We start from the raw sequence: 14,829 nt of genomic DNA, 5'->3' as shown, positions 1-14,829 counted from the left end.
AATATAAAGTTAGTTATACAAAACCAGTAAGTTCCAGAGATGTGCTGTACCATGCAGTGCCTATAGTTACCAACAAGGTATTATGTATTGGAAATTTTGAACTTCAGTGAAGACTGAGTGTCAATATTTCTTCTAAATTCTGATTTCACTTCTTTTGAATGTATACCTGGAAGTGGAATTGTTGGACCATTGAGAGGGTAGATCTCAGGTTAAAAGTTCTTACCACAACAAACAAAATCAAAGGCACATGAAGAAATATGGAGTTGATGGGTATAATTAATACTTGGACTTTGTTTAACAATTATATCTTAATAAAGCTGGGGGTAAAAGAACTTTAAGTATATATTTTTTTTTCTGTTACAAATTTTAAGAACTAAAATATATTCTAAGAAATATTCTCTCTTAATTGGGATAGTGATTTCACAGGTGCACACATTTGTCAAAACTATCAACATTTAAAATGGGTTCATTTGATGTGTTTTCTATGTAAATTATATCACTAAAGTGGATAAAGATCAAACAATTACATTTTGTATGTATACTTCTATTTCAAACACATATTTGTACTATCTCTGAAGTAAGAAAGCTTCCTCCAGAATATTGTTGGGAAATGATGACGTTCAAGCAAGCCTTCTGGTGACTTAAAATGGAAATCTAAGAATTGTCTGTGTCCTGAAGTTCAAATGAAGGCAGTGACGAATTTCAATTTTCATCCCAGGAATTTCAATGGCTAAATGCCTACCAGATTCCAGAGAGTCAACAATGAAACTTTGCAACCCCATGAACAGTCGGTTGGTTTTGAAGGCGACAAAGACAAAAACCAAGTGAACAGCAGCTGAGTTTCAGCTAAGAATTGGCTGTTTCCCATGTGGTCTCAAAGGAGAGAAGCAAGGAGGAGGATAAACTCAATAAACTCAACCACAAGGGCCTCTTTCTCTCCAAAACTAATCTCAGGTACAGGGCTCTGTGTCTCACTCTCTCCAAAGGAAAATGAAAGAGAGAGGGAGAGAGAAGAGAAACATGTATAAGTTAAGATTAAAAAAAAAGAGAGAGAGAAAATTAAAGCTCATAGAACCTGGTTAGGAGATACTCCACCATCATCATCCTTGAGTGCAGGAAATGGCCTTCAAACATCCTCTTACAATCTGTTCAACATAGTCATAATTGCTATGTGCACAGTTTAAATACAAACTCTTAAAACTCTTTTAAATGACATTTCTTGCCCCAGGCACTAATAATCCCACTTTCATGAAAGTAATAAGTTCAGCAGGACAAATGCATTCTGTAAAAGAACAGGCTGGTCCTTGACAGTCCAAGTGTTTCTGGAGGTGAACAGAGAGATGTGGACCAGGGAAGTGGCATCTACCTAACCACTAGATACAAGTATCCTCTGCAGTGCCAGGTACCATGGTGGACATTGAGATGCAACATTGATAATGTTTTCACAGCTTTGCTATCCCAGGATTCACTTCCCCAATGACCTCCTGGTCCATTTCCACTCGTCTGCCACTAGCCATGGGATTCTTAGTCATTTTAGTCCTCAGAAAAGTTGGGGACTGAACAACATGTCTTCAAAAATATAACATGAGCAATAATATGTTCAAACTCTTACTGAACACTTTCTAAACGTGCTACATATATTAACTTGATCCTAATTAGGTAACTTTAATATACCCCTTTTACAGATGAGGGAACTGAGGCTCAGATAAGTCTGATTGATATTCCTGTTCACACAGCTAATAATGGCTTGGTATCATCTGGTGCCACATTTTAAGAAGCAAGCATGGGTGCCTTACCTGATTTTGCCACCCTAAGATCAGGGGCCTTTACCATCAACACTGAGACCTTCACCTAGTTTTCTTAAGAAATAAAAAATAGCTTTTCTGTACAAAATATTCAGGAATCCTCAATCTAAAATCCATGGCCAGGAAAATGAATTTATTTTTTAACTTTAGGAAAGAGGAGGAAGCATTCCAAAGATAGATTTGATAGAAGTGAATGTTCTCTATGAGACAGGGCAGCTTCCTAAAGGGCAGGAATATCAACACCATCTACTGCAGATCAATATTTAGTGCATGATTTAGATAAGGACAATGACAAAAAGCACCAATTATAGGAGAAGAAAACATGTTTCTTTTTAAAGCTAGAGACTTCCTTGTTTTCTTGGATTATTATATATCCACAAAGAAGAAGATGAGAGGGTACACTGTTATGTAGCTAATGTAGGCACTGGAGACACAAATATCTGAGTTCAAATTCTAATATACTTTTAATCTTGTGACCTTGAACGTGTGCTTTTTCTGTGTCAGTTTTCCCACCTGTAAAGTGGGCAACCACAGTCTATCATAGGACACTCTCATAAGGATTACATGGATGTGCATGTAAAGACTTAACACATGGTGCACAGCAAACACCAAGTTAACGGAACTCATTATTCTCAGGGGAGGGCAGCAAAGGCTAGTGAGAGCACAGTTTCTGGAGTCAGTCTGAGTTCAATTACTCATAGTTCCTCTACTTGCTAATTGTGTGAACCTCAAGCAAGTTATTTAACTCTTCTGTGCCCCTATACTATCCCTAATTTTTATTTGTAAGTTATACTAAAGATGGGAAAAATAAAATACAGAGAGAGCCTAATTTGTGAGGTTGTTTTGATTATAAAATATGATCATACATATAAAATGTTTAGGAAAGTCCCTGATATATTGTAAAATATATACTCTCAATATACTTAAGATATCATTATTAATAAATCACCACTATCATTAATTTAAAAAGATAAAGCAGATTGAAATTACCAACAAAAGATGATTTTTCTTAAGGAGGTAATTATTCCTAGGGAGTCCAGTTAAACATTACAGGCACCCTCTGAGACGTCAACATGTTTCAAGGTAGAGACAGAAGCCTTCTAGTTCTTTCCTCAACCTCTAATTCCATCATTAAAATGAACAGCATGTGCATGTAACTATATCAAGATACACTACGAAACCTCTTGGTGACCAACACTTACTCAAATGCCCAGAATTCAGTTTTCCAGTTCTTTGGGTTAAGGAGGCAGGAAAGCCAAGTCTCTCTCTTCAGGAGACCAGAAATCATCCTTTTAGCTGCCAAGATTATCTTCAGAATAGAAAAGAGAACTGACAACCAACCCCATATTTTGAGATTCCATTTTCAGGTATCATGACATTAACAATTTTGAGGTTTTAATTATAAGATACGTAATTATAAGATATCCATATAAGATATGCATAGTCACATATTATGCCACCCAAAAATATTTTTTCCCTATGTCCAAGTATATCACTTACAGATAGAACATCACGGATCCGTCAGTCTCTGATCACAGGAACATGACCTCAGGCCACAGGAGGAAAGATCCTTTCTCTTTCCTTCCTGACTTCCTTGTTTTCTTTTATTCATTGCTCAGGATAAGAATTCTATTATCACTAAAATCAACTTTCTTTTACATTTTTTTAAAGAGAAGAAATTATTCTTATTAAGGATGTGTTAAGGTAGAGATGGAAAGCAACATCAAAGTTTTCCCAAATGGGAGTTTGATGTAAAACCACAGTAGAAACTTTGTGAACAACTGAAGAAAACTGTTTTTTTGTTTTTTTTTAATCATCTGTCATGCTAAGTGTTAGCCATCAAAAACGTTGCAGGTCAACAAAGTGTGAACAGAAAATCTTTTGAGAAAGGAGTTTGTCTGTGATATCCAGAGGGAATGCTTTAATTGACTGAATTTTCTTTTTTCAGCGCTCATCTGTGTCCACAACTGAGAGGTTAACTGTGTTTCAGAGACTTGGCCAGAGGGGTGCAGGAGAGTATGCTAAACCCAATGCCTCCAGAGTCCACCGGAGTGCAGAAATGAGTGATGTGGGCTGCCTAATGGGAACACAGAGACAAACCCCTTATTCTTCTAAAGAGGGAAGCAGATAATGAATGCCAGCTCATTGTTGCCAAAGGATTAAAGGTCTCAGGTTGCCAGATTTTCTGGCTACTGAAAGAAACCAGAAATCTAGAGTTTCATGAAAAAAACACCTGGATCTTTAATTATTGGCAATCAATTCAAAACTTGTTAGATACACACACAATGAGAAGCCAGATGAAATATGTCTACAGGCCAGAGAGAGAGGCCACCAGCTTCAAGTTTGCAGCCTCTGGTAAATAGGGTGTGGGTCTTGTAATCAACTAGAGTCCAGCTTTACTGCTGACTAGTTATATGACTAGGGTAATTTATTAATTCAGCCTAAGCTTTGTTTTCCTTCCTTACTTAGTAAAGCCTATACTGCAGAGTATTTATGATGATTAAAAAGAATACATAGGAAAAAATATAGGTATAGAATGATTAATTGGCATGAACACGGATTATTTAAAAGTCATTGCATTAGTATTTATATTGCCTATGCCATTTTTTTGGTAAAAATTCTTGGCTTTGGAGCAATGGAAAATTTGAGTATCTATAGTACAGGTAAAACTACTCTTTTGGTTTCTGCCACCCCATGACACATACTTCCTCTTCTGTCCTGCCAACAAGGATGCTAGCTCATATAGCAACCAACACTACATCTGGATAGGTGGAACAGGGTGGGAGGAAAGTGGGTGGAGAGTAGTGAAGATAGGGAAGAGTGGTTGATTTTTATCTCCAACCCACAGAAAGGTAGCCTAGGCACACTTAAGCTGGTCAACCCACCTACATTCAGGGAGAGGAAGAGATTTAAAGCAAGATCTTGTTTTGAGCTCTTTCTCAAGGACTGTTGGGCCCTCTGTCTTTAAGATGGAGTGTACACTGCATTTTCCTTAAGAAAACAAGCCAGGATTTGTACTATAGTGTTCAATATGTGCTATGGTTGCTGTCAATGTCTGTGCTGCCTTTGTTCAGGGTTGTTACGAGCAGAAAAAAAAAAAAAATGTAGGTAGATAGACTCTGTGAGTATGAGGTGCTCTATGGATATACTATTATCATAAACAATAATCATCTTGTATCAGAACCCATTGATAATTGATGTGTTACACATAATCACACTAATTATTCACCAAAGCCCATGATTCACCAAAACTTGTTTTCCCGTGGAATTGATCCAAAGGTAATTAGTTCTCAGAATTACTTAGAGTTTCCTATGAAGGAGCTCAATAATTGTGTATTAAAATTAAGTGAGAAAGAAAAAATGGAATTAATGGCTGTTGGAGCAACATCCTAAAAGTCCAGAGTGTAATTTGAATTTTCCCGATGAAGACAAGTACTCTGCCATTCACAGGCTGTGCCAAGGGCCACAAACCCTGAGCTTGTCTCTGCTGCATGGAGAATATCCAACCATGGCTGGTGAACTGGATGAAAGTCTTTAGTCTACAAATGTCTTTTCCTTTTGAATCTTTGAACCCCTCTTGGTTAAGATGCTTAGTTCCAGGACTTAATGAGCTTTCTACTTCTCACTGGAAAATAAAAAAGCATTCTAAATGACCATTGTGCTCAACTGTCACCATAGACTATCATCGTTATATAGCAAGCAGTGGGTACAGGGGAGAATTTGAAAACTGGGTATGATCCTAAGTTGGGGAAATTAAAGAGTAGGTCTGAAACTCTCAGTTTGGAATGTATTTCTACACTGCAAGTTTTTTGTCCTGTCTGTAAAGAATTATGGCCATCACTAAAGATTTGATGGAGGTTTTCACCCAATAAAAATATCATCCATTTTCCATATTCTAGAAGGAAAGCAAAAGCATCTTCTCTGAATTTTGGATCCTTAGACATATAAACATATGCTGATCTGCTGATCTGGAAAGAGCAACCATGTGCTGCCTTTCGCAACAATTGATTTCCAATAGTTCTGACACACACTGACTCTCCTTGACCCTTAATACTATTAATAACACAAATGGTCAGATCACAGATCCGATCGATGTGTTCTCCTCCTGTGGGAAGCCAGCTGAAGGTGGCTATCACCACTACAGTAGTGACATGAGTTGTACACCAGGACATCAGAAGGCCCTGTCTCTGCTGGAATTCCCCTAGGAAAAATACAGTCCAGCAAGTGACAAAAAAAGAGATGTCAATTTTTAGCTAAATCTTCCCTTGAAAATATAAGCTGTAAAATTAAGAGGTAACATTTTTTACAAAATGTTTACATGGTGACATTTTTACAAATTCCTTTCCTTCTTCTCTCTACTGCAGTCAAATGCCTGCTTCTTTTACCAAAGATGCTCTGGAATCACACTAGCTATTTAAATTCATAAATTGATTTAAATAAATGAATTAAAATTAAATGATGAAGAATTTAGCTTTTTAGTTACACTAGCCACCTCTCAAGTGCTCAGTTACCACCTGTGGTTAGTGTCTTCCTTATTGGGCAGCACAGGTCTAGAGCATGTCCACCCACTGTGGAGAGTTCTGTTGGACAGTGCTCATCTAGACAGAGCCTTTCTTTGGCAAAACTTTAAAATCCTCCCCGAAAGATAAAATCACCCGGCGTTTCCCTCTCTCACCCTGACACTTCTCAAGGATCGCTTTCTTCTTCAAATCCGATTAGCTTCTCCATTGTTTCGTTTTTCCTCATTTAGTCAATTCCTAGGACTCCCTATAACAAGGTTACTGAGGAAACTGATACAGACATATGCATTCTCTTAGGTAAGGATTTCTCTCAATTCTGTAATTTTGTATATAGAAAATCTCTCTAGAGATCACTGGGAGGAGCTATTATCAATAAGCATACTTTAGGAAAAAAAAAAAAAGAAAGAAAGAATGTCTCTCTAGAAATCCAAATGTTTTCTAGGAGGTCTATGCAGAATAATGCACACATCAATAAATCCAGTCCCTGCCCACTGTGAACTGTGGTAGCCACATGGTTTCAACAGACTGGCCTGGGCTTCTCACTTCTAGCATAGGTGTGGGGAGGTAAAGATTACTCACTGAGCTTGCATCAAAAAAGTAGATGTTATCACTAAATAGGTATGCACCGATGACTCAGCAGACCACTGTCCAAATTACAGTGAGTTGTTAGGAGATTCAGGTATTGGTCATTTAGCTTTTTAACTCTCAAATGCATTCTACATCCTTTTCCTGCAAACCTTGCCAACTGGCTGCCAGCCAAGTTTGCCCAATGGAAGACACTTATGGGACATGAGAGAACAGGGAAAAGAGAGATGCCCAGGTAGCCACACTTGCCTTTGAGGCATTTTCAACCCTATCAGCTTCTTTTCTATCTTTCTCCCTCCCAAGGATCCAGCTTCTGCTAGATGACTAGCTGTTGGGTTCAGGTATGACCAGCCCCTCATTTTGCCCCTCTTGTCCAGAGGTGTGCTGGTACATCTTTAACAACAGGCTCCCTGAGAGCGGGAAATGAAGGACTGACTGAAATGTTTGACAACACCTGTGGTATAAGTGTACCCTGGCTTGCAAAATTCCTGAATATGTAAAAATGGATCTCAGGAGACTATAGGAGCTGGCTCCAGCATAATTACTGATTCACCCCTAAAACAAAATAATAGCTTCCTGTTTTAAGTTTCAACTCTTGTTGCTAGTTGCCTGAATTAAATTCTTTCTAAGAGATACCAGTCATAGGCTCTGTTTTCCTAACTAACTGAACATACATCCTTAAGAGAGTAAAAACTGCTAGGAAAGTTTTTTCTCAAAGTATCAGAATATAAATCAGCCATATGATGGAGTATGCGGGAAATCAAGCTGATGTTACAGATTAAAAAGAGTAAGACTTCCTACACAAAGGAAGCAGTGAACCATTTTACATTTTAGAATAAGTTTCTATTTTATTTTCTATTCTATTTATTTTATTGTGAAATTTTTGGATGGGTAGTTGCGTGTAGACCACACTTTGGGTAATGCTGAAATAGGGTACTTAGAAAAAACAATTTGGCGATGTGTATCAAAAGTCTTAAAAGTGTTCTGTCTTTTATCCTACCAGTTGTACTTTGATAGAATCTCTTGTAGGAACTCGTCCAAAAAGAAGGAAAAGGTCTTATGCACAAAGATGTTCATAGCAGTATTAGTTAAAATCAGATATATTTTTTTAAATATTTATTATTATTATTATTTTTAGTTTTCGGCGGACACAACATCTTTGTTTGTATGTGGTGCTGAGGATCGAACCCGGGCCGCACGCATGCCAGGTGAGCGCGCTACCACTTGAGCCACATCCCCAGCCCCTAAAATCAGATATTTTTGAAAACAATTTTTTAAAGTGAAAAATAGGAAAATAAGTCAATGTGTAATGGAATACTATGAACTTTAAGCTTTACAATTATAAATATTGTACTAATATATAAAACACATATATTATTAAAAATAAAATAAGGAAAGAAAATTTTATATCCAAAAGAATCATATGATAATATATATGTCAGAAGGAAAAAAACTGAAAAGTAACGGTCAAATTACATAGTAAAGAAAGCATTAGAAGACAAATTACTTTCCCTAATATTCAAAGAGTGACCTTTTTTCTATTGTGAGCATTGCATTTAGTTTTGTTAAATTAAAATTAAAAAACAATATCCACCAACAAAGTCAATGAGAATACTTAGAAGGGGAAATAGATATTACATATTAAGATACCTTGTGGATTCTGCTTTTGTTTAAAATATAAACCAGGAAAGCCTGGAGTAATATTAAGATTTAAAATCTGCCTGTCATTGATTCTGCATGCACATTGCCTCCTTACCTGAATTTCATCTGCTCACCAACAGCTATCAAAACTCACTTTCAGAGATGTGGCTGATATGTATAGATAAATGTGCTGCCTCTTGAGTGGAGTGTTTTGATCCTTCTTTCTATCATAGTTAGAGTGACCCTTATAAGTAGGGGAGAGACATATTGAAGGCTTGAAGAGCTGTTCCCGAGGGATCCATCTACTCTTGCTCTGCTCAGTACGGTTCAAACCCCTTATCCAAATTCCATGGAGTGCTTGGCTTCCTGAGGAAGGGTAACAAGAGTCCTCTGCTATACCCTCTTCCCCTGATTGCCGCATCTATCTCAGACCAGATCCTTAAAACCACTGCTGATTTAAACCAAGTACCTAGAGGCAACATCCAACGTGTTTAAATACACAAATAAAACCCAACTGCAGAATTGAACCTGCAATATTGCCACACAAACCATCAAAGACTAAACACCAGTATCTACCTACCATAAGCACAAAATAATAAAAATATGACTTTTTGAAACTCAACTTCCAGGGCTTAAATATTAGATTTTCCACTTAGTAGCAGAATAGTCTTGAGCAAATCTTTAATCTTTCTCTCAGTTTTCTCATCTGTAAACTGTGGAAAATATCTTATAGGATTGTTGTGAGGACTAAATCACACATACAACATTTAGAAAAATTACAGGTACTTGATAAGCATTTGACAACGTTTAATGAATATTATTTTAAAATTTCTACTCCAAAAAAGAAATATTGTGTGATGTGTCCTATGTGGGGCAGTCCTTCCTGCTCTTCCCCAGAGCCACCAGGTCTATATAAGCATTAATCAGAGAAGCATCCGCCGAATATAGCACACTTGATAGAACCCCACTGCATTTCCCATAGCTTTTGTCCATTGGGTCCTGATGGGTTGGAATCTACACAGCCCAAAACAAAACAAAAAAACTTACCAAAATAAACTTGAAATAAGATACCAAGTCATCTCTTGACAATTTGGGAGCCCATTGTAATACCATGGCATTTACACTATGACCCAAGTAAGCTATTCAGCACAAACACAGCAAAGAGTGTGTATTAAGACACACTCTGACTGGGTATCCTACTGGTAAGTCTTTGGGATTGTCTGAATGTGATCTGCCCACCTTCCAAAGCCAGTTAAAACTGCTGGCTAGTAGCATGAATTTGTAGGCACCCAGCTCCCACTTCTGCCACCCAAATCTCTCATGATTTCCACAGGTAGCATTCCTCTCTCCCCAATTCCCCAAAACTGAGCCCCATCAACCCGTGGGGCTTAGAAGGAGTCACTCCTTCACTCCTAAGGATGGTCCTAAGGACCACCATCATTTTTGAGTTTCCATATGGCTCTCGTGAATACCTCTTTAGAACTTAAGGAGGCAATGTGCATGCAGAATCAGCAATCCTCTTTAGAACTTGCGTTTCTCCATAGACCTGATTCATCCTGTATCAGGTCCCCTCCTCTATCCTTCTTATGCTAGATCAGAGGACTAAGCACTGGTCTTGATCATTAGTCTTCATCCTGGAAAGCTAGCCCTGGACAGCTACCCCTGGACAGCAAGTGCCCTAGCCTAGATCTCAGGACCAGAGCTTGCCCCCTGTCCCAAGTGCAGATTAGTAACAAGGACTGACCTGCTCATTACCAGTCCTCCTAGTTCCCTCTCTCAATTCAGGACCTACAGAAAAACCAAACCGGATCAAACCAAACCAAACACAACCATTTGCTGTGCTAATTCCATCTGAGTAGTCCTTTCTCTACCAATGCCCCGTATTTGTTTCCTCAGAGCTACCATTCCCAGAATTATAATTAAATCTAATCTAAATTCTGCCTTGGCCACAAGCCTTTATCTCTGGAACCAATTTTTAGAACATCAACTTTCTCATCCCAGCCCAGCCTGGGGGCTGTTTCGGACCCACCAGCTGCCAATGACCATTTGCCAACGACTAGGCTCAAGACAAAGAATGTTATATCTTGGTAATTGGTGGAACACTCCAAAAGTATTATGTTCATGAATTAAGGGTGAATGTCCCAAATATCCACACTATCAAAACAGTTACATCAAAACATCATGATATAAACAGAAACAGAATCGTTTTCACTTGTAAGAATTTTCCCCTCTTATCAAAATAAACAACTTTGAGATAGAAAATGTCAAAAAAAAATTGCTTTGAATCAATCATCCACAGCTGTTTCTGTCTGTTTGGTTGGACACGCCTACCTCAAACCACTGCCCATGGGACTGCATCTTGAGGATGACACAGGGGTCTGGTTTGGAAAGAGCATCCCTGTCGGAAATGCCTTTGCACGCCACACGCAGCTCCACTTTGGTCAGGCAGGGGCTGTTAAAGATTCCCAGCGTGTTGGCTGCTGACTCATAAATGTTGCTCATCTTCTTCATCCTGTTTTGGGCAAGAAAAAGAAGAAAAAGTGCATGTGCCAATCACTGCAACGTTTACAGAGAAGAAAGCCTCCCCATTGCCATTTAGAAAATTTTCAACACACAGTTTCAAAGACTGAAGGTATTTATCATCTCGCTTTCCAAAGGAGTGGCACAGTGTCAGTGAAACAAAAACTAAAAAAAACAAACAAACAAGTAAACCCCCCCCCCAAAAAAAATAAAACTCAGATGAGGGCACACTTGGCTAAAGAGCCCATTTTCCTGAACGATTTGCATAGATTTGCATAGTAGAACTTTCAGTGTGTGATATAAAATTAATGAATCAGGGCAATAGACTGCGAACCATAATCCAATTCTATATTAAGTCGATGGCTTATATGAAATTTTACAGATCTGTCGGCTAATCAGTTTAATCAAGTTTTTATGACTCCCTAAAAATTCAACTCTCTTCCTATGTGATAAAACAGAGAAGCATATTGTCCTACCTGAAAACAAAACAAAACAAAACAAAAAAACAGTTCAAATTTCCCACCCCTAACTCTTGGACTCTCTTGTCAGGAAGCCCTCAGAGTGCCAGACGCAAGAGAGGTCCCACAATTGATTTCCCACCCCAAGCTCCTAACTTCATTCTCACCTTTCCCTTTTAGATTCTAACTTGACACATCAGGACTCAGAATCAAAAGGGGGCAATGAAGTGAGACGAAAAACTTGAAGACTCTGATTCTGAACTTGGAAACAGAAGCCACAGATGAACACTGGAGGCTCCCTGCCCACCTCACATGATACAATTCACAATAACGTTTGGCTTATCTAAGGCCTGACAGGGCCACAGGGATCCACCAGAGTTCACTAATGCTGTCCTCCTCTCTGAAGAGAACAAGACCTGTAAGAACACTGGAAGGTCCCCTCAGGAGTACAATTCAATATCCTTCTCATGAAATTCTATATCTTTGTAGATTCATTAGGAAAATCATCAGTGACTTCCCCAACTTCACACGGCATTTGTTTTAGTTAGCCTTTGTGTTGCTGTGACCAAAATACCTGAAAGAACTACTTAGAGGGGAGAAAATTTATTTGGGGCTCAGAGTTTCAGCGGTCTCCATCTACAGATGTCGGACTCCTTTGCTTGGGGCCCATGGTGAAGCAGGGCACTACAGGGGAAAGGCCAAGTGGAGGAAAACTGCTTAGCTCTTGGGGGACAGGGGTCAGAAAATGTGTGTGTGTTGGGGGGGGGGAACACAGGGAAGATGCATTCTTTCAGGGCAAGCCTTCAGTGACGCACCTCCTTCAGTCCTGCTCCACTTGCCTAGGGTAACCACCCAGTCATTCAAATATGGCCAGACTGATTATATTACAGCTCTCCCCATCTAATCACTTTACCTAGGAACATCCCAGCATTAACACAGGAGCTTTGGGGGGAAATCCCTCATATCCCAATCACAACAACATTTGTGGTTTAGAGACAGATTATTTTGTCTAAAGGCTAAATATGACAAACCCAAAGCCAACATCATAGTGAATGGGGGAAAAACTGAAAGCCTTTCCTTCAAAATCTGGAACAAGACAAGGATGCCCATTCTCACTACTCTTATTCAATATAGTATTGAAAAGTTCAGTCAGAGCAATTAGGTAAGAGGAAATAAAAGGAAGAAGTTGAATTATCAGTTTGTGGATGATATAATGCTTAGTTAGACGATTCAAAAAGCCCCACTAGAAGACTGACTTAGCTAATAAACAAAATTGCAAGTTACAAAATCAACAAACAAAAGATCAATAGCTTTTCTACACCAATAATGAATTTGCTAAGAAAGAAATAAGGGGGGGGGGCAGGGAACTAGAAATAAATCTAACCAAGGAGGCAAAAAACTGTTCGAAGAAAACTGTAGAACACTGAAGAAAGAAGTTGACGGAAAGACATCCCATGTTCATGGATAAGCAGAATTAGTCTTGTTAAAATGGCTATACTAAAAAAGCAAGATAGAGAGTCAGTGCAATTCCCATCAAAACTATCAATGATGTTTCTCATAGAACTTGAAAAAAGAGTCCTAAAATCCATTTGGAGGAATTAAAGACCCAGAATAGTCAAAGAAATTCTAAGCCAAAAAAGCAAGGCTGGAGGTATCACAATATCTGACTTCAGATTATTCTACAGAGCTATAGTAACAAAAACTGCACAGTAGTGGCATAAAAACAGATACATAGACCAATGGGATAGAAGACAAACTCACACAGGTACTGATCTTGACAGAAGTGCCAAAAACATATATCAGAGAAAGGACAGCCTTTTTAACAAACAGTGCTGAGAAAACTGGTTATTTATATGTAGAAGAATAAAACTAGATCCTTATCTCTTATCCTGCACAGAAGTGAACTCCAGATGAACCAAAAACCTAAGAATTAGTCCAGAAACCTTGAAACTCCTAAAACAAAACATAGGATCAACACTCCAATATATAAGAGCAGGTAATAACTTTCTCAATAGTAACCCTAACGCTTAGGAAATAATGCCAAGAGTTAACCAATATGACAGCATCAAACAAAGAAGCTTCTGCACAGCAAAGGAAATAATTAGGAATGTAAAGAAAGAATCTACAGAATGGGAAAAACATCTTTGCTGTCTAGTCTTCTGACAGAGGATTAATATCTAGGCTCTATAAAGAACTAAAAAATCATAACACCAAAAAAGCAAATAATCCAATTAATAAATGGGCAAATGAATTAAACAAAAAATTCTCAAAAGAAATACAAATGACCAACAAATATATGAGAAAAACATTCAACATCATTAGCAATTAGGGAAATGCAAATCAAAACTATACTGCAGTCATCAAGAATATAAGCCGTAATAAATCCTGGAAAAGATGTGGAAAAAAAGAAACACTTTTACACTGTTTGTGGGATTATAAATTAGTACAACCACCATGGAAATCAGTATGCAGGTTCCTCAAAAGACTAGACATAGAACCACCATATGATCTAGCTATAACACTCCTCAGTGTTTAACCTAAAGAATTAAAGTTATCATACTGTAGTGATAGATGCATACCCATGTTTATAGCAGAACAATTCACAATAGCTAAACCATAGAATGAGCCTAGGTGTTCGCCAATGGATGAATAGTAAAGAAAATGTGGTGTATATACACAATGGTGTTTTATTCAGACATAAAGAAGAATGAATGAAATTATGTCATTTGCAGGAAAACGGATGGAACTTGAGATCATTATGTTAAGTGAAAGAAGTCAAGTTCAGAAAGTTAGGAGTCATTTGTTTTCTCTCATGGAGTAGAAGCTGAAGAGCAAAATGGGAAAAATATTAGGACAGGGAAACTCATGAAAATCAAAGGGAGATCAGTAGAGGTGAGGAAAGGGACTAAGAGATGGAGGAAAGAAGGGAAAATGGGAAATCCTGGGCAATGATAATGGCAAAATTATGTTGTTATCTTGTGTGCAAATATGTAACAATGACTCCCACTATTACACATAATTATAATGCACCAATATAAATTCGGGGGGAATTTCTTTATAAAATGAGGCAATTCCTCCATCTCTCCTTCCCTTCCTCCACAAATGTTTTGTCTCCCCATGGTGCTTAGCACCATACTAGTTCAAATGAGTACACCATACCCCCTCTTTTATTGGGTGATGGCTATGCCTTAGTATCTCTCTCTCTCTCTCTCTCTCTGTCTCTGTCTCTCTCTCTCTCTCTCGTGTGTACACACACACACACACACACACACACGTTTGCCAACCCTAGTTCTAAAATAT

General features: G+C 38.2%; 1 protein-coding gene across 1 annotated transcript in view; it reads right to left on the bottom strand.

Annotated features, from left to right (window-relative positions):
- Cpne4 (copine 4) overlaps positions 1 to 11,062 on the bottom strand; it is a 337,088-nt gene extending 326,026 nt beyond the window's left edge. The window contains exon 1 of the mRNA XM_076867682.2: positions 10,883 to 11,062. Within this exon, the coding sequence (XP_076723797.1) occupies positions 10,883 to 11,062 (180 nt within the window). The remainder of the gene's footprint in view (positions 1 to 10,882) is intronic.
- Positions 11,063 to 14,829: the final 3,767 nt, after the last annotated feature.

Source organism: Callospermophilus lateralis, chromosome 10 (genome assembly GCF_048772815.1).
Source record: "Callospermophilus lateralis isolate mCalLat2 chromosome 10, mCalLat2.hap1, whole genome shotgun sequence".
NCBI lineage: Eukaryota > Metazoa > Chordata > Mammalia > Rodentia > Sciuridae > Callospermophilus > Callospermophilus lateralis.
The sequence above is the reverse complement of the archived record's forward strand: the minus strand, read 5'-3'. Positions and strand labels throughout refer to the sequence as shown.